Raw genomic sequence first — 18,292 nt, 5'->3', positions numbered from 1 at the left:
CAGGTGATGTAGAATAAAAGTTGACAAAGTCCGCATATAGAAGAGGAGGGGTGTTTGGATGGCTCAAACACACCCGGACTTTCATCCATGAAGCCAACGTTCATGTCCCATGCAAAACTGAAAAATATCTATATTGTGTACGCAATGTAATTGAAGTCACCTAACGTACTTATTTTCTCGGAGGCCAATGTTCATGATCTGTAAGAAACCGATAAAAGTTAAATTACATTGCGTACGCAACACAACTTAAGTTACTGCATGAACTCATTTAACCCAAACTGTGACCTTTTCCTGAAACCTAACCAGGTGGTTTTGGCACCTAAACCGAACCAACCAACCATCTAACATCATCACCAAAGCCACAAGAAAGGTCCAGTAAAACAGAGGTCCAGTACAACAATGGTCCAGTAAGCCTGTTACTGTTATTCTCCAGCAGTCATGTACAGTAAACTATGTCGGGTCAGGAACTTTCATACACACCTTACCTTTAACCTTTAGACTACTACTACAGAGCAGCTTCTACTATGGTGACATTCTTATTAAAGATAATCTTTATTAACTTTACATACAATTCTAATTCTTAAGATGGCCTCTGAAATATGTTCTGGTAGACAAAGGACACAGATGCTCTACATGGACTTGGATGGATGGATGGATCCAGTAAAAATCAATTTTTTTTATGTAGTTATCTTTTTCCATTTCATATAATCTGACTAATGGGTAATGTATATTAAAACGAATTGCTAGGGCTTTTTAAAGGAGCCTCAGCTGAGGAGGTGGTTGCACAAGTAATTTAGAGCATTGTTTCTTCTTAATGATTGAGTGTTGGATGTTAAGTTGCAGCACAATTACATCAACTGACAACACAGGGTCAATATGGGGCCCAATCAATGTCTAGTATCAACAGATCAAGGATGTTTCATCTTGCCCATGTACGGTGCGCTCCTCCCACGCATACATTCAGATCAGAGTCAGCCCAGATTACTCTGATTTATTAAAACCACGGACATATCACAGATGAGACGAGATCAATATGAATAGATAGCATAACTTCAGCTCAGTCAAGAGGTCAATAGATTCCCACTCTCAGTAGCTGTGAGGGTTATGACTCATATTTACATAATCCATGCGCCTGGTTTATGATTGAATGTATGATAATTCATGTTGCTTCTTGTTTACTTTGAAGAATATATGTGCAGAAGTATGTATAAGCCCCTTGACTGAGAAGGTTAAGTCCAAAGATCCGGTTCTTACCTTTGTGGTTCTTGGCATCTCTGGATCCTCGGGGTAGAGGAGTGTAGGGCAGAGGGTCACTCTCACATCCAGGCTCGTTAGGTGACTAGGAGAAAGGTGACACACAAATAGAATTTAGAAGACGGAAAATTTGACGAGTTTTATAAATGACAAGTATCACTGTAGCTGACTGTGAGTGTCATAAATCCTTTGGGAACGACTCAGGAAACGCTGGAAACACTGCTCCTGTTTTATGACATAATGTGGCAGGTCGTGTTTTATTACTTCTCACATGTTACGGAGCTACACTCCTGGCTTTGATGGTCTGATCTACGACGTGGTTAGGGAGGAGAGGTCTTGACCTTCACTCAGCCATGACCTCCTGCAGTGGTCAACTAAAGGGTAGACGTCAGTCACTCTGAACAGCCAAATGTAGCGTGGTAATGTGAGGGTAGTCAGTGTAGTCTCTACACTGGTTTTAAATTAAATAAGTGGAAATGCAGTTTGCATGTTAAACAAATCTTATTTAATGTCCTGTGGTTAAAATGTGAGGTGAACATGTGCACAGATTCCTTCCTGCAGAACTAGAATGAGCCACAGATTGTAAGTCCAGTCAGAGATTCAGGCTAAACAAGTGTGACAAATGCTGCTTGAAGACAAAGAGAAAACAGAGGGCCTGAACCTCTGAACATGTTCCCAAACAGGTCAAGAGTTTCTTGTGTTGTTGTTCTTCTGTTGCACTTTCAAGGTCCAAAACATCCTCTTCCTTCCCTTAGCCTTTTAGCTAGTGGAGCAGGCAGTTTATCATGACATGGCGATATCTGATGCCTTTGCAGAAATACTTTCCTTTCCTGCAGGAAGGAATTCACTGGGCCTTTAATCATAGCGAGAGACTCAACTGACAAATACATATTAGAGATGGTTTGGAGCAGCATTTTTCCCACTTTTATTGTTGTTCCTCTGCATGCCCATGCATAACCTTGAGAAATGGAACGGTCTGCACCGTTAAATGGAACCATATTCTTCATCGGCAAAAGAGAGCACTGTGAATTGAAAACGATCACATAATGTTCTTTCAGATAGCATCTCTGAAAGGCATTAAGGTCAGGCCAGCATGTGTCTCATATTACACCAAAGGGGGAAAAAAAAAAGGCAAAATAAGCTTATTCTGAGACCTCACTACATACATGTATGCTCGTGGGCCATGCTTTCCAAAGAAACAGCTCGGAATGGAAATATTATTTTGACGGCAGACCTGCTGCTCTCAGCCTCTGGAGTGGCTGAAACCTGTTAGGAGATGTCAGCCGATCACTCCCTGCTTGCGCACTGTACTTGTTTGGAATGCGTTATACGAGAAGTAAAACAACCCAAAACAAGAACATACTGTACTCATAAAAACTGACACATCCCATTTGAGGAAGAACAATCGGTTATTCATACTTTATATTTTGTTTAACTGCAGCACCGGCCAAATGGATACTGGAATGTGCCAGTGAGAGGATCCCGAAGAAGGATTTTGAGTATATAATTGTTATGGGCTGTCATAATGGACACACAAATGGTCTGTCTGTGACAATTATTATAAGCTAACAGAGCAACTGGAGCATTGTGAGCCCTCTCTATTTGATCCGCCTTCATGCTATTCAGAGTTGCGCCCCTGCTTGCCTCATTTCCTGGCCTGCTTGAAAGATCACAAGCCTGGGCCTCTTCTGGCCTGCTTGGCCCCCCAAAAGCCCCTCCTAATCCTGCTGCTTGCCCACAATTAATCTTCCTAGTTGCCACATTATTAACAGCACCACCCACAGACTATGTGCGGGAGGAGAAGGAGGAGAGGGAGGACTGTTGGGGTTCGCCTTGGGCCGCCTCCAAACACTCCGGTTTCGGTCCTGGGGGACGTTCGTCACCCTGCTTTCAGCATAACCACCCACCCAGTCCCCGCGCTATATGCATGACACCACCACTTCAGCTCCTCGGTATCATGCCTGCTGATCAAACACCAAACCCATTCAACATCTGCGGCTGTCACTTCCCGTCTTATCCAGCGCAACCGTTTCACCCCACCCACGGAGCATCAATCAGCCAGCTTTCGTGCGTCTTGATCCTCCCTTTTCTCCTCCCAGACCTTCCTCCGTTCCCCTGCACATGTGCACTCTTTCACTTTAGTCAATGACCTGTCCAGAGGATAAGAGGGCAGCAGAAATGCTTATGATGGGAGAGCATGTGGAACAAGTGAAGGGGAAATTTCTCTCTTGCACGGAGGCACGACATATTCACGACTTAGAATATTTCCACGTTTTATAGTCCAGGCTTTGCTTTTAAAACATTAAAACCATGATTAATTGCACGACAGAACCTTTGTGATGTTCTCCAGCTAACACGCCCTTTCAGAATTAAATCCAAAGATAAATGAAGAACTGACATTTAGCTAAACTACTAAATAATTACCACATAATAAAATTTTGGGGAAGCTCATGTTGAAACACGAGAGTGTTTGATTACTCCCAGGAGCTTGATAACACCTCCAACAATAACGTGACACAATTCCCTTCTTTACTGCGTCTATTGCAGAATTGAAAAACATTTGCATGTGCCGTACACCGTGTTTGTTCAGCTCCCAAAAGGTCCAGATCAACAAAAACAAACTAAATAAAAAGGTAATGATCGTCTCACGATGTCCTCACACGCCGTATCCCTTTCATGTTTTCAATAAAAGCGTCTTCTAATAATGCTTCCACGCTCTTATCCCCCTTCCTTGCGTCCTTTCTTTCCCTCCCTGCCTTGTTCTCTACAGTTGTACCTACACTGAACAGAGGGAGGTGCTGCTGTGTCGTCTATTCAAGATGCTCCCCGGACCCCCTTCTCCTCTTTCCCTCTCTCCCTCTCTCTCGGTCTCTCTGCTGTCCAGATTAGTCTGCTCATCAAGCTGAGCATTGTTTTAATTTGCTGGGCCCGGGGCATATGCTGAGTGTTCACATCATTATTGTCTCTGTGCAATGTGAGTTATCACCACAGCTTATGATAATGCGGCACAAATTTACAGGCTGGGGAGCACCACGGATTCTGTGATAATAAAGGGTGGACAGAGGGGAGTGGAACGAGGGGAGAGAGAAATGAAGAAAGTGTGTGTGTGTGTGTGTGTTTGTGTGTGTGTGTGTGTGTGTGTGTGCGCACGAGGGAGAGGAATGGGTGGTGGCAGAGAGAGGAAGCTCTGTTGGATGTCATTATGAAAGATGATTCCCGTACTGGATAATACATCACACCAGTGCTGTCTGTCTTCTCCCTTTTTCTGTGTTGTTATGCGAATAAATGCTGATAAACCCAGAGGCAATAGTGATTATTACTTCCAACATATCACCGCGAGAGAAGGGGAGCAGGAGCGGAGAGACAGGGGAAGGGAAGGAAAGACAAGGAGAAGCAAAACACAAAGAGAGCCACACGGAGCACATAACCACCTCCACGGCGGGGTTCCTGAAAATATGAGATACCGAAAAAGTGAGTCGGGGGAAGGTTGACGCGTATCTGGGTGTTTTTTTTTTTTTTTTTTTCCGATGCAACAAAGTTTACAGAGTTTGCAAGCTTGGCTGTCGATTCCGAATCTTGATGGGTGTTATAATACGGTACATTACTCCGACATCCACTGATCCGGCGAGATTTCTCGAGAATGTGATTATGATGTCGGCTGCCACGGCGTTGTGTACAAAAGCAACAGAAAGTTACTACTTTTGCGCGTTGCTTTCCCTCGTCTTGCCTCGGCTGCCTCTGAGGTCTCACCCCGAAACCAGCTCATCCCGACACAGGTGGTTCCAGCTTTGCCTCACCTCACCTCCCTCCTTAAGACTGACCAGCAATACAATCTAATTACAGCCGCGCTACAGAGGGAGACCAGTGTAAACACCAGCCCTTTTTATCTCCTTATACATCTGGACAAGTAGACAAAGTGCTAAAAGGAAATAAATGTGGCCTGACAGCCACATCAAAGAGTTCAGCCAGAGGCTTACTGCTACTTAGGGCACAGGAATGTTGTTGCTAAGCATCAGCCCGCAACCTATCAGGGAGCAAAGAGGGCCCTGTCCTGCCTCAGAGAGGGAAAAGGGGAAAAGAGAGAAACGACGAGGAGAGGGAGAAAAGGAGAGAGGGAGGGCGAGGGGAGGGGGGGGGGGGGGGGGGGGGGGGGGGGCTGACATTGAGGGGAGGCTAGGGACTCAAGGAGATTTTTGTAGCTTAAAGCAATTGTTGGAAGAAACAAGCCTTCTGTTTTGTTTTCTCCTGACACCATTTCTGCTTTTTGTGCTTGCAAAAGACATGTATAAAAATGTCTTTTGATATGTTTTCTCTTTGGGTCTATATCAAAATATTTCTTTTGTGTCTGCGCATGGAACTTTCTTCACGTCTTGTCTCTGTAAACTGGTGCTGCCTTCTGATCATGTTGGAGATCAGAGGAGACACAACTTGTGAACTTATTTGAGTCAACATTTAATGCCGGCATGACACGTTTATTTCTTCAGTAGACGGGATTCTTTGCGATTCATGTCTCGCACTTCTGAAGTTAGGGGTTACAAACAATACAACACTTTTAGAAATAAACAGCGGCGCACGAGTAAGTAGCGGCAGCTTGCAGCGTCTTACAGCATGGGATGGCAACGATGGGATGAGAAGTGCTCCAACTCTCTACCAGAGATTGTACCTCTTATATATGTACACGCAAAGGACAGAAAAAACTTGTGTCGGTAAATTCTTTAAAATGCATATTTTGCAAGCAACAATCAACTGGCTTGTTGAAAGGAAGTAAAGTAGTTCATGAATTCAAATTCTTCCCTTTTTTTACATCTGATCTTAAAGATTGTGGCTTAGGGGAGTCGAGAAAATATTATAATGTGTTTCAAATTGCCGTTGTGTGCATGAAAAGTATTAATTCTGTTTTCTTAGGTAATGGCAGGGGGAAGAACATTTGATGTAATGGTGCCTGCACTTGTGGGTAGTACAGCAGTCTTTTGCTCAGCGGGAAGACTGCCGAGCGTGTGTTTAATGATTTACCAGTTCTACTCCAATGAACTCGCTCGGAGTAAATGTATCATATGATCACTGATCACAAGAGCAACTGTTCAGATGTTTGGCTCGGGGCACGGGGCACACGGAGCAAACCAGCAACAGGGAACATCGGCGTTTTGTGTACGGCTAAGCGTCAGACAGGCAAAGGTTGAGTGCTGTTGGACGTTAATCACCCGTAGCGGTGACTCATAGATGGTAATAAGGCCGTATTTGTTTTCAAAGCTGAAGTTTAAGAAGTCGCTCGACCTTTTCCTTGAGTGTCTCGCAGAATAAGCGCAGGTGATCTAAAGCGGAGACGTAGGGCTACGTTACAGGTATGCAGCACAATTAGCTTGAGGCTATTTCCTATTTTGGTCGAGCATGACCTTTCCATTGGCACGAAACCCATAGCTGCAACGGCAAAAAAAAAAAAAAAAAAAAAGTATCGCAAAATGTTGAATATATTAGTTAAAACAATGATTAAATGTCTTTTTCAAACTTTTTAGACAAAACATAACTGATTGTTTCATATATTTTCATAAGCACAAACAATTTCTTTTATCTCTCAGACAGGAGAAAAAGGGACGACGCGAGCGTTCTGATCTACCTGTGACAAAAATCATTTTTGTCAGAGTTTTGCCTTATTTAACTGATGTGAAAAGAAATATTTTCATCTTTCCTGCACAAACTGTAAACTGCACAAACACACACACGTACACAAAACCACAGCAACTAAGGAGTGTGACATATCATGAGGCTTTCTGTTCTGATTAGGGGCTGTAGCTAACGTCAGGGCTGTTTTCTAGAGTGTAGGATGTTTAATAATTGAAGACTCTGGGAGCGGGCCTGTCACACCGGCTTGTCTAGAATGTTTCCTATGCAATTAGACGCCGAGAGACATTTGAAGAGGACCCACAAAAAGAGGCACAAAAAGTGACATGTGAACTTAAAGGAAATTAGCTCTTCACACGAGTGAAATGTGAAGGTTACTTAGCAATGCTTAACTCAGACTGCGGCTGTGTGATGTGAAGTGTGTGTTTGACTCAGCCTCGCTACGAAGATACGAAGACTGCGATTTTCTTTACTTTGAGCCGGCTTCAGTCAGTAAGATCACAGAGGGAATGAAAACTAATTTTGACTCAAGGCATACGGGAAGAAAAAAGGGCAGGAAAAAAAGAAAATAAAAAAAAGAAAAAGAAAAAAAGGAAAAAAAAAAAAAAAAAACCTGAGATGTGTCGAAATAATGAGATCTTTTTATGTTTTCTGGGAAGATATGGGATGATGCAGACAGATGCACAACTCACATCTTCACCCAAGGACACAGACGCACACAAACACTCCCTCCCTCTCTCACACACACACACACACACGCACGCACGCACAACGGTGGAACATTTAACCACAACTTCAAAACAACACCGATCTGCACGTCTGCATGCGCTCACACACCCATTCTCATATCATTTGAAGGCATGAAACACGCATTGCACATGCATGCACACACACGCTCACCAGTGTTGATGCAAAAACACAAACTGATTAGTTGATTAGTACAGCCGCAGACTTGTACGATGTGAATACAGCACAACCGCGGTTATATAAATTGAAGAACTCTGACCTCAGCTAAATGCAGGGCGCCCAGTGGTGTGATATTAATAAAATGAATTTTTTGTTTGTGTTTTTGATCTGTTGTCGTACTAAATAAAGATCATTGTAGAACCCATCTTACGTGATTCTAAATTCCGACCTATTTAACGAATAACGCCACATATTTGAAAAAAAAAAAAAATAATCACAAATAACCTACGAAAAATGTTATTCCTCTGAAAGTATTACACGGCGATCCGTACACACAGAGAATTAACATGCTCCTCATCCATCTCTGCTCGCCTCCAAACCCCTGACAACCTTTCGCAAGACATTTCCACATCTGTGAGTTCCACGTCGCGATGATAACACTGTCATCTTCCACACCTATCATAAGTCACAGGCAAACGACCGAGATCCTCCGTCGCGAGACAGAACCCTCTGCGGGCCTGTAAGCTGTATCATTACACCATGTCATCTTTATGGCACGGAGCAAAGCCCGGCTCTCTAATTACACTCTGCCTACTCCATTTACCCAGACAGGGACAGAGCAGCAGGCAAACAATGCATTAAAAATGGAGCGCCTCCTCCCGCTCTATGGATGCCCGTGTTGTTCTGCCGGTGGCCGTCGTCGTCCCCTGGTTGTTGTTGTTCTTCTTGTTTCTCAAAAAGCTGCGGAGGAGAGATAGCAGAGGGCCGTGCGCGCTGCGGTGCCTTCCCCTCTGCCACCTCCCCACCTCCTCCTCTCTTCTTCAACCCTTCTTTTCAGAAGGACTTATGAAGGTGAGTGGCGATGTGACAGGCCGGGAATAAAAGAGACAAACCAGGGATAAAAATTAAATAAAAAGTAGCTGTCTTAAACAGTAATTGCACTCCTTTGCTGAGCATGCTTTCAGATATATAAACCTGATTTACTGTCGGCGTTGCTGCCACAAATCAGAGGGCCCTCTGAGAAACACTCGTGCTATGAAATTGTTTAATCTCATCAAGTTCTGCTTTCACAGCAGGCCATAAATCACATAGTCTTTGTTATCATAGACCTCCATGAGCGCCTCTGAGGCAGGCAATGGATCGTGGGTATATATAATCTTGACTGCGCAAACAGCAGGGTCTGAGCAGCCTGAAATACTTTCATATTAGCCGCGGTGCAGCTGGCGGAACACAAGCGCCCTGATGGATATCTCATTTCCTGCGCTCTGCATCTATTCCGAGCAAATTATTACTGCATAAATTTCTTGTCAACAGAAACGGCCAATTAATTAAGTTAAAAATGCACTCGTGATCACATCAGCGCACCAAACAGGAGAGCCGGGGCAATTCGCCACTAAGTGAATTTACCGCGGGGGTCACGGTAATGAATGGTTTTAAACTTTGTCATAAAGTCGCAGACAGGCCAATATCTACACGGGAGCTAACCCGCGACACATTTGCATAAAGCTTATTTATGTGGAAATGCTGGAGGACGGCGGCCGGGGTCGGGGAAATGAAGTTTACAACTGCAAAACAAAATGTCCGCCAACCTCCGCCTCGCTAGCATTTCATCACGGACGCGCGCTGAGGAGATCATAGGAGCCCCATCGCCATTTAAGATACAACATATACACATTTAACAGAGCTCGCAATCCGAATGAATTATTCATAATGTATGAGGGGTTGGGTGTTTGTGGGAGTAGAAGAGGGGGGGTGGGGGGTGGGTGGAGGTTGTTTATTCAGCTTGGGCCGTTTATCAGACAGTGAGGATCCCACGGCGGGGATGAGCTCGGAGATTTATCTGTGTTTGGGCTCCAAAGCAGATAAATCAAGGGGTGTAATCACGCTCTGAGTGGCCCAGCTGTGACCCCGTCGTGAACTAATGACACAGGGATATCTAAGCCCCTCTTCCTGTTCCTGGGTTAGGCCCTGAGGTTAGTCTCCCTCTCCCTCTCCCCCTCCCTCCCGTCAGACATGACGCTAAAGAAAGACACGCCGCACAGAATGACCGACGGGAAACTTAAGGCCCTTCATGTCCCTTTGTCCTGTTTACACACCACCACCGGGCAGGATTGTTCGCCCGCCACTAAAAATAACAGCGTCGGAACACGGCAACGGCAGAAAGCTACTGTACAACAATGTTTGCTCAAACAATAGCAATGAGTATCGATTGCAGGCGCACACATAGCGAGTTCGCGAGCTGCTATTCACGACAGCCCATGTAAAAGATACTGCTGTTTGGCGGAGGATGTCTCCCCGTCCCCTCCCAGAGCAAAGGCTTTCTCCTGGACTGAGCCCCCTCTGATTTATCATGTCTTCTGCTAGCAGGCTGTCCGCTGATTAAGCCAGTGGAACTTTGTTTCACTCTCCTCTCTCTTTAATCTGTCTCTCAGCGAGATAAATTAGCCAGTGCCGTGCCAGCTCCCGCTCCCTTTACCTCCCTCCCTCTCTCCGTCTCTTCCTCTCTCTCCCTCCGCTTTTCCCTCTGTTTATCTTCTCTGTCTGTCACACATTGAGAGGAGAGCAGACACATCTGCTCCGACGCTGCTGCAGGAGATAGGGCCGGGCTACATCGCCGGTCAGATTTAGCCGAGAGTGTCTGTGAGTGAGAACGAGCGAACGAGTGTGTTTTTCCTCTCTCCTTGACAACATTCTTTCAAACAATCTCCCTCTCCTTGGCCGGGCCTATGCTCTTTGTTGTTAGCTAATAAATCAGCGAGTATTTATGATCCGCAATCCCTATTCTTAGTCTTTTAATGGCGACACGTTTGCGGGTGAATTAAAGCGGGGTTTTATTCACTAGGCTGCGGGCCAAAGTGAGGCCTGGGTGCCTCCGCCTGTGAATGTTTTCCCTTCTCCACTCTTGCCCGGGTGGTAAATCACACTCATTGTCAGGCGGTGCTAAGTTAGTGTGCGTCATTGGGGAGAGCAGGAAGCACTGGGCATAATTCTGTCCATCAGTTTAATTTATTGTATCGGTAGCTTTGTAATCTCCGCCCCATAAATTAGAGGGGCTGACAGACAAGAATTTGGTTTTAAAGGCAGTGTTCATCAGGATTTTTGGCCGGCCGTGTTCCTTATTTCTCCCTCTCAGCGTTCTGCTCTCATACTAAGCCATGAAAGAAAATTAACTGTGCCATTTCATATGGTATTTTTTCCACATTTACAGGACTATGAAGTTGGCTTGTTAGAAATGTGAAAAGAAAGAAGGGAAGAAATGAGAGAGAAATGAGAGAGGGAAGAGGAGGTTCGAGGACGTGACCTTGTTTGGAGGTTTTATTTCAGGTGAAATATAAAGCCTAATACAAGGGCACTGCCGCAGCATCTGCTTTGCAGATAGTGCACTTGGCTTCCCTTCCATGCCAGTGAATATAAATCAGGCGAGGCATCTCAATGCTAGGTCTGACTTCTAGAGGCCAACAAATCTTTAACATGAGATTAAGGCCTCAGCGGAGTCATCTATCTTTGGGTGATAGAGGAAAATATCACAGCACTCTATGTGCAATATGGTTTCACTGAGTCAGGACTGATGTGTGCTAGAATGTGCAGAATGCCCTGCGCAATGGTCTAACAATTCATTATCCTCATACACTGTGGGTCGCTTTCTGCAGCGAGGCTGACTGCATGGCTACGAGCGGGGAGGGGAAAAATGCTGCCGAATCACAAACAATTAGCTAATTATTCGAGAAAAAACAAACAAGTAATTTCATCATCGCCTTATGTTTCAATAATATGTTTTATTCACAAAAAAATGAGGATGATTCTCCCAGGAATATGATAACCCTCTTCTATTTCTTTTATTTTTTTACAATAAATACCCTGGACAAATAAACTGAACTCGTAAGACGTGCATTATGGGTATTTCCATTTAATTGTAGTAAATGTAAATGGTGTCAGCTGCTACGTGTCGACAACAAAGAAAGCAGACCAAAGCAAAGCTGCCAATTATCCTATAAAACATGCATATCTTCCAAAGCATGGGTCTCCTTTGTGGGTTTAACCTACCAAAGGCAACGGGGCGGTTTACAAGATGCTCGCTCAGTGGATACAATTGTGCTTAGCATAAAAGGGAACACAGACTGTGAAGACCTAACAATGAACCATATCTCCCTGTAGCCTTTTCAACGCGCCGCATTTGCATATCAAGCCACTAGCCTGATATGTAAACACATTCCATCAGATGCCGCCATCGCAGCCAATGAGAGCCGTCTCCGTCCCCCTATAGCGCGCACACTGTGTAGCATTAGACAAAAGGAGAGAGGCCTGAAAGAGACATCTCATGTCATCACCCAAGAGAGATAATGGAATTGTTATACATCCTTGATCACAGACACTCTCACGGCATCTTGCTCTCTTTTTCACTCATTCTTTGTCTCAGTGCTCTTAAAGTCTCTCTATCGCGCTCCCTCTCTCACAAATGTGCAAGCGCGCGCACACACACACACGCGCACACACACACACACACACACACACACACACACACGAGTGAAAATTCCAGCACACTTCAGTGCGATAGCTCCTCTTCTCTTTCAGGGTTTCATCTCAATAGCTTTTTTATCTGAGGACTTCAATTTGCAAGCCTAGCTGGAAGGCAGCTCCTCCTGATATGTTAATTGCAGGGTACTTAAGCGCTAAAAGATTAACATAAAACCCTTTGGAAACAAGCTAATAGTTTATGATAATTCGTGGATGGCCTTTGTCTGTCTATCATTACATTGCCTCTAGCGGTAATTTTATCAAGGGGCTGTAAAATATCATTTAAACAAGTTCACTTTCAGATAATTAATAGTAGAAACTGCACTATTCAATTGAGCCACACTCACGCCATTAACAATATGGCAACTAAGCTATAATTAAAGTATTTTATTTTATTAACCTATTCATAACGTTGTGTAAATGATGACACAGACAGGGAGAGGTTTTTTTTTTTCTTTTTCTCTCTCTCGCCGAAGCACTGTCACCAGGGCAATTACAGGAACCCAGGGTTGTCTCCTCAGTGAGCAGAGCTGATTGAAGCTTTTAAATTAGCAGGTGGCTGCACGGCTAGCATACCTCCCACACAGGGAGAGAGAGGCGGCACACATGCAGGAGACTGGAGCACCAGCACGAGGAATCTGCTGAGCTGACAGATCGGAATTTGTGCTGTTTGCCAGGGCCGCGAGATCTAGATTGAGACAAAGGTTTTAACCTGGATTTGAACCTGCGCCGGGTGAGATGAAAAGATTCCAAGAGAAGAGAGGGGAAAGATCAGAGCCGAATGATTTCACTCCAGCAGCTGAGAAACTCAAATGTTGCAATGCTGTGGGGAGAAGCAGGGGTGTGAAGTGACAGTGGGTCGCTTGATTCAAATACAAAAATCTGCCATGATAACTTTAATATATTTGCTAAAAAAAAAAATCAACTACCAAACTAAAGCGTCGACGCTCATATGACAGTGTGGGGCAGTGGTTCCCAACATTCTTTGTCCAGCCCTGTCAAAATGAAAATACCCCTTCAGGAAATTTGGTTTGGTTTAGTCAAATTTGATCTGTGCTATAATGGCTTGGAGTGGCAGGGGCTGGATTTTTCAAATTTTCATCTTTTTAACTCTTTCTAGTCATTTTTACTTTGTGCTATAGTTTTAAGGCATTCCCCACATGAGCATGTAGTTTTCACAGGAGATGGTGGGAGGCATGACCTCTGCATGCCATACATGGTGGTTCATTGGTTATAATGATAATCAATATACTAAGCATAACTAACTGTCATACAATTTGTAGTCATATGTGTGTCTTTAATTTTCAACTAAACACAAATATTAAGGCTTTTTTTCAGTGCTACTTTCTTCCATTATTCTTCAGCAAGCATGGTCTTCACATGTCACGTCTAGTTCTGTTCTGTAACAAATCCTAAAACAGGGGTGTGACCAGCGGGTAACTCGTAACACCTTACATTTGTAAATGCCTTCATTTGCAAGCACAGCTTGATTCATTAACTTTAATACACTTAATATTGTTTATTACTGTATATATAACTTTTTGTACATGTAACTTGCAAATATAAATGGATTATGTTGCTGTAGCAGACTGTAAAGATTCAAGACCTGGGCCGATGCTACTTTATTGACCCTCCAGGGGTCAGTGCACAACTAACTACACAGGGGGCCGCCCCAAAATGGTTGTTAATGAATTGACTTGCCAGTACTATATTGGGTCAGATGTCATTTGAAATCAGACTAATATACTATATACTATAATATACTCCCCCCCCCAAAAAAAACCAAAACACTAATGCGCCACCTGATACATCCAGCGAGTTTTATTAATATTATCATGAAGTGCACATTATCTGACCCAATCATTATACAAAATCAATGTAAAAACAGTTCCTTGACTGAAATATTGTTGATCTCTCATGAAGACTATTTGTTTAAAGTTGTTTTTAAGAATGTTAGCTCATGCTGTTACAGTTAAGACTCACATGCGCTTCATTTGTGACATCAGACGGCATCCACACTTTTTGTTAAATTCCCTGGTTTGTTGTCTCCATTGAAACCCTTTGTGTGATTTGTGACAGCAGACACGTGTAGGTCGTTTGCCTAAAAATATTACACACGTAGGTGCAAAATAAAAAGAAGAGAGCAAGAGAGCGGAAAGTGAAAACTGTTACAATTATGGCGACTCTCACCGACCCACCGGGGTGGACGTACCCCTGTTTGGGGAACACTAGTGTAGGGTGTGTGCAATGGTTGATGCAGGCATGCTTGTACAATGCATGTGCACCGCACTTGTGTGTGAATGTATGTGTGTTAATAGAGACACGTTGGTCCCTTCAAACTCACACACTTTCTCTTTCAGACACACCATCCCTCTCATGAATAATACAAAAAGCCCTTTCACCAAACAGCTCAAATAGCTATTCATTCATCTGCATACCTGGAGCCTTGCAAAATGATTGGCCCGCCATTACCACTGGAAAAAAAAAAGAAGAAAAAAAAGGAAAAAGGAAGAGAGAAATGTTCCCCAAACAATTTGCTTCAAAATGAGACGGGAATGATTCTGTTCTTTTCAACGGCAGAGACAGGCCCCTGTGCATAATGATGTTAGCGTAATGGGGTGACAGATAGACTGGGGGACCATGACATTAGCATGAGAGACGCACCAGTGAGCAGCCGCTCAACTGTGGTCTCAGAGGGCCCTCAGACATACACTCTGAACATCGTTTGTCTCGCAGCTCTACGAGCCTGACAAATGAAGACACGCCATGTTTTATGCCAAGCAATATACCATTCCACTTTAGCAAACACATGACTTAATGACAGAGGGAGACCCGTCGCTGCATTACACAAACCCACTGTCTCTTGTCTTATTAGGGAGGAATAACCTCATTCAAGGTTGGATAGCGAGCAGGGGCGCAGTCTCCGCCTTAAGAATAGGAGATGACAATGCAATTAAAAGACGCGGAGGTGAGCCGGATGAAATAACGAGAAGCAATAACCAATTATGTCTTTGGGTGGAGCCTTTTCACCAGGTTACACGCCGAGAGTAAACTGAAACCACAGCTTTACTCAGCAAAGATCTGACCTACGGTAAAAGCTATTTCCAGGCCTAATAAACTTAAGGCAGGCGTGACAGTCAGGTGGAGAACACCACTGTAGGATTTTATATCTTTATAAGTGTGACAAATTCACAATCTCACCTTTTAGGAGCTAAAATTACAATCGCACGTTTGTTTTACCTAGTGTGAGGAGACATGGGAATACGAACAGTGCTTCGCTGAAATTTAATCTCAGAAACAAGAACATGCTAATATATATGTATATATATATATATATATATATATATATATATATATATACACATTTTTTCCAGTGTAGCTGTCAGAGTTTGTTAAGCCCGTCAATATCTTTTATGAAACTGCGGCAACATCTCAAAGCGAGGGGAATGTAATCATATGTTTATAAGAAGCGACGTGCGGCATATAACATGCTGTCAAAGCCGCTGCAGAGATGAGCCACAGCCTAAAAATGGTAGAGCTCTGACAGCCCCGCCGTCCACGGCACGACACCGTCGAAGGGTGAATGCCTCCTGTAAACATTTATCTTCCCTGTGAGTGTGCGTCTGTGTGTGGTTCGGCCTGGCGACAGGAGCTGCTCTGAGGCTTTATCTGCGGCATGACAAGACAACCTGTAATATACGAGCATCTGGAGCTCCTCTTCAAACACAGCCTTATCTCACGCCAAACATTCCCCGAGGCCAGAGCAGAGCAAGAGTGGCCCAGACCAGACCAGACAAGACCTCACACCGTCTCACCGTATCCCGCCCAATCCGCGAGCCGAGTGCGAGGCGGAGGGGGCGCAAGCTGGGAGCGGTCCATCAAAATGCGTGTGCGCGTGTTTACGGGGAGCGTTCTATGAGCGCAGCCTCCGACAGCTGAGAACAACAGTGCGACATTACAGTGACGGAAATCATCTGCTCCGAGTTTTTCTTCCGCCCTGCTAATCGGGCTAGAGGTTAATGGCGTTGCACTCAACACAAATGGACGCGATCCCTCTTCATCCACTGACTTAAACAGAACTGTTGAGACTAGAACTAAACAGCCATCACTCACGTTGCTGTTTGGGGGAATTTATTTTACATCAATCTTAAGATAAATAGCGGAGGGCCATTACTGATCTCTCAGAGGGCAACTCGAATGAGCTGCGTGCTATCACTTTTTCCGAAAGTGACTGATCGCGGCGCTCATAGAAAATCTTCCGAACGACTTTATCAAGACCACTGGCTTACACAGAGCTCCTCTCTTAAATTTCATCATATCTGCTTGAAACACTGCAAACGTTAAATCAAGCGCGGTGAGTTCCATCGCCCTGAGCAGTCTGCGTCTCAACAAAATCACCGTGGTGTGGGTGAGGAAAGGGAAGGCAGCCCGGTTAGGAAGCTCCATTCTATTCTCTGTGTTGTGTGTGCTCTGCTCGGACCGCTGCCTTCAGCCAGCCTATGGGGGGGATGTAGACATGCCCCTCTCTGGGGCCTGTACATACGGCCTGTGCCTCACTTCAAAGAGAGGGCATGAGGGCAGTGTACTCCCCCCTCCAACTCAGATCCATTCGGCTCACAGCTGATTCCTCCGTGTGTGTGCGAATGTTTGTGTGTGTCTCACTTTGACTCTCTCTAGGCCCCTCTAGCTTTCATTTCAGACCGCTTTCTCTCCTCTTGTCTTCTTGTTTTTTTTCCTTCTATCTGGAAGATGGATAAAGGGAGACGTGGAAGCACAACCCAGAGCCAGCGTGAGGGTGAGTGCGCTTGTGTGTCTTTCTTTGATGTCTGATAAAGACGGGGCAATACTGTTGCAATCTCCAGACGCGCTGTCACACAAGCCCCTCGTCACGATTCACAGCTTTAACGCAAATCATGGTGATATATCGCTGCGGAACGGGAGCGTTTAGCGAAAGTCCCGAAAAAAAAGGGACCGACCTCTGCGCACCTTGTGACCAATCGGAAAAAGCGCAAAGAGGACAGGAAGAAACAAAGGGAGGAAGGGGGAGTGTGTGCGAGAGAGAGAGAGAGAGAGAGAGAGAGAGGAAGTGCATTTGAAAAAAAAGGAGAGAGGATCTGAGCTCAGTGGCCGTGGCACAGGGAGGTCTGGCCTTTACAAATCCCCTCTTTTTTGATCTCTTCATCCAGATGAAAGAGCAGCGGCGGGCAGGATTATGCGGGACAATTGTGCTTTCTCCCCCAAAACCCCGACTTGATCGGCTTTTACGAGGGCCCTAATCATTTTCAATTAAGCATATTTCCTGACATCCTGTAATAGCTACAGTGCCGGTCTTAAACTCTCCCGCTGCCCCGGCTGCTCCCCTGCAGCCCCCGCCTCGCTAAGCCTCTCATTCTTCGACAGCGTGCCTGTAGTGTCTGCTGACAATCTGAATGGGCCCAGACTGCAACTTGTTGTTAGGGTGCCAAACAACCCATTTACCAGATTCTTGACAAGGATGTTATTTGGTTTGCTTTGATTGAATGTGCTTTTGTGTCGGTGAAGCGTTGAATTAGTGCTGTTTGTTTGTGGAAAACCCCTGGATTCCGCCTCGCTGTCGATGTGTGTTTTTCTCCTTTATTTTGGAAGGGCTTCCTTTTCCTTCCTTTCAATATCTAATCCAGGGCACACAAGGAATTTTTGTCCACCAACTTCCTTTTTCAGAAATCCATGATTAATCCCGACATTCAGCCTAGCATGAGCGCACGACAACATCTTCAGTCTCTCAATGCAGCCTCTCAGGACCTAAACTGTACTCGTAATGTCACAATGATTTCATCCATGACAGCTTAGTCGCCCTCCGCTCATTCACCAGGTGCTTAATTCCAGTCAAACTTTGGATTTAGGTCTCTCTTGAGGGACTCGAGGCCTCAAGGACTTGACTGAGACAGACAGCACCATTAGCAGGCCCTGGACCAGCCCCGGCCCTGACAACCACTCACAGCTGGCAACGGCAGGCGAA

The 18,292-nt window shown here is 44.8% G+C and overlaps 1 protein-coding gene across 1 annotated transcript in view; it reads right to left on the bottom strand.

The window, feature by feature from the left end:
- lrmda (leucine rich melanocyte differentiation associated) overlaps positions 1–18,292 on the bottom strand; it is a 225,434-nt gene that overhangs the window by 27,518 nt on the left and 179,624 nt on the right. The window contains exon 6 of the mRNA XM_030440977.1: positions 1,255–1,339. Coding sequence (XP_030296837.1) covers positions 1,255–1,339 — 85 coding nt within the window. The remainder of the gene's footprint in view (positions 1–1,254; positions 1,340–18,292) is intronic.

The sequence above is a fragment of the Sparus aurata genome, chromosome 15, assembly GCF_900880675.1.
Source record: "Sparus aurata chromosome 15, fSpaAur1.1, whole genome shotgun sequence".
Taxonomy (NCBI): domain Eukaryota; kingdom Metazoa; phylum Chordata; class Actinopteri; order Spariformes; family Sparidae; genus Sparus; species Sparus aurata.
The sequence above is the reverse complement of the archived record's forward strand: the minus strand, read 5'-3'. Positions and strand labels throughout refer to the sequence as shown.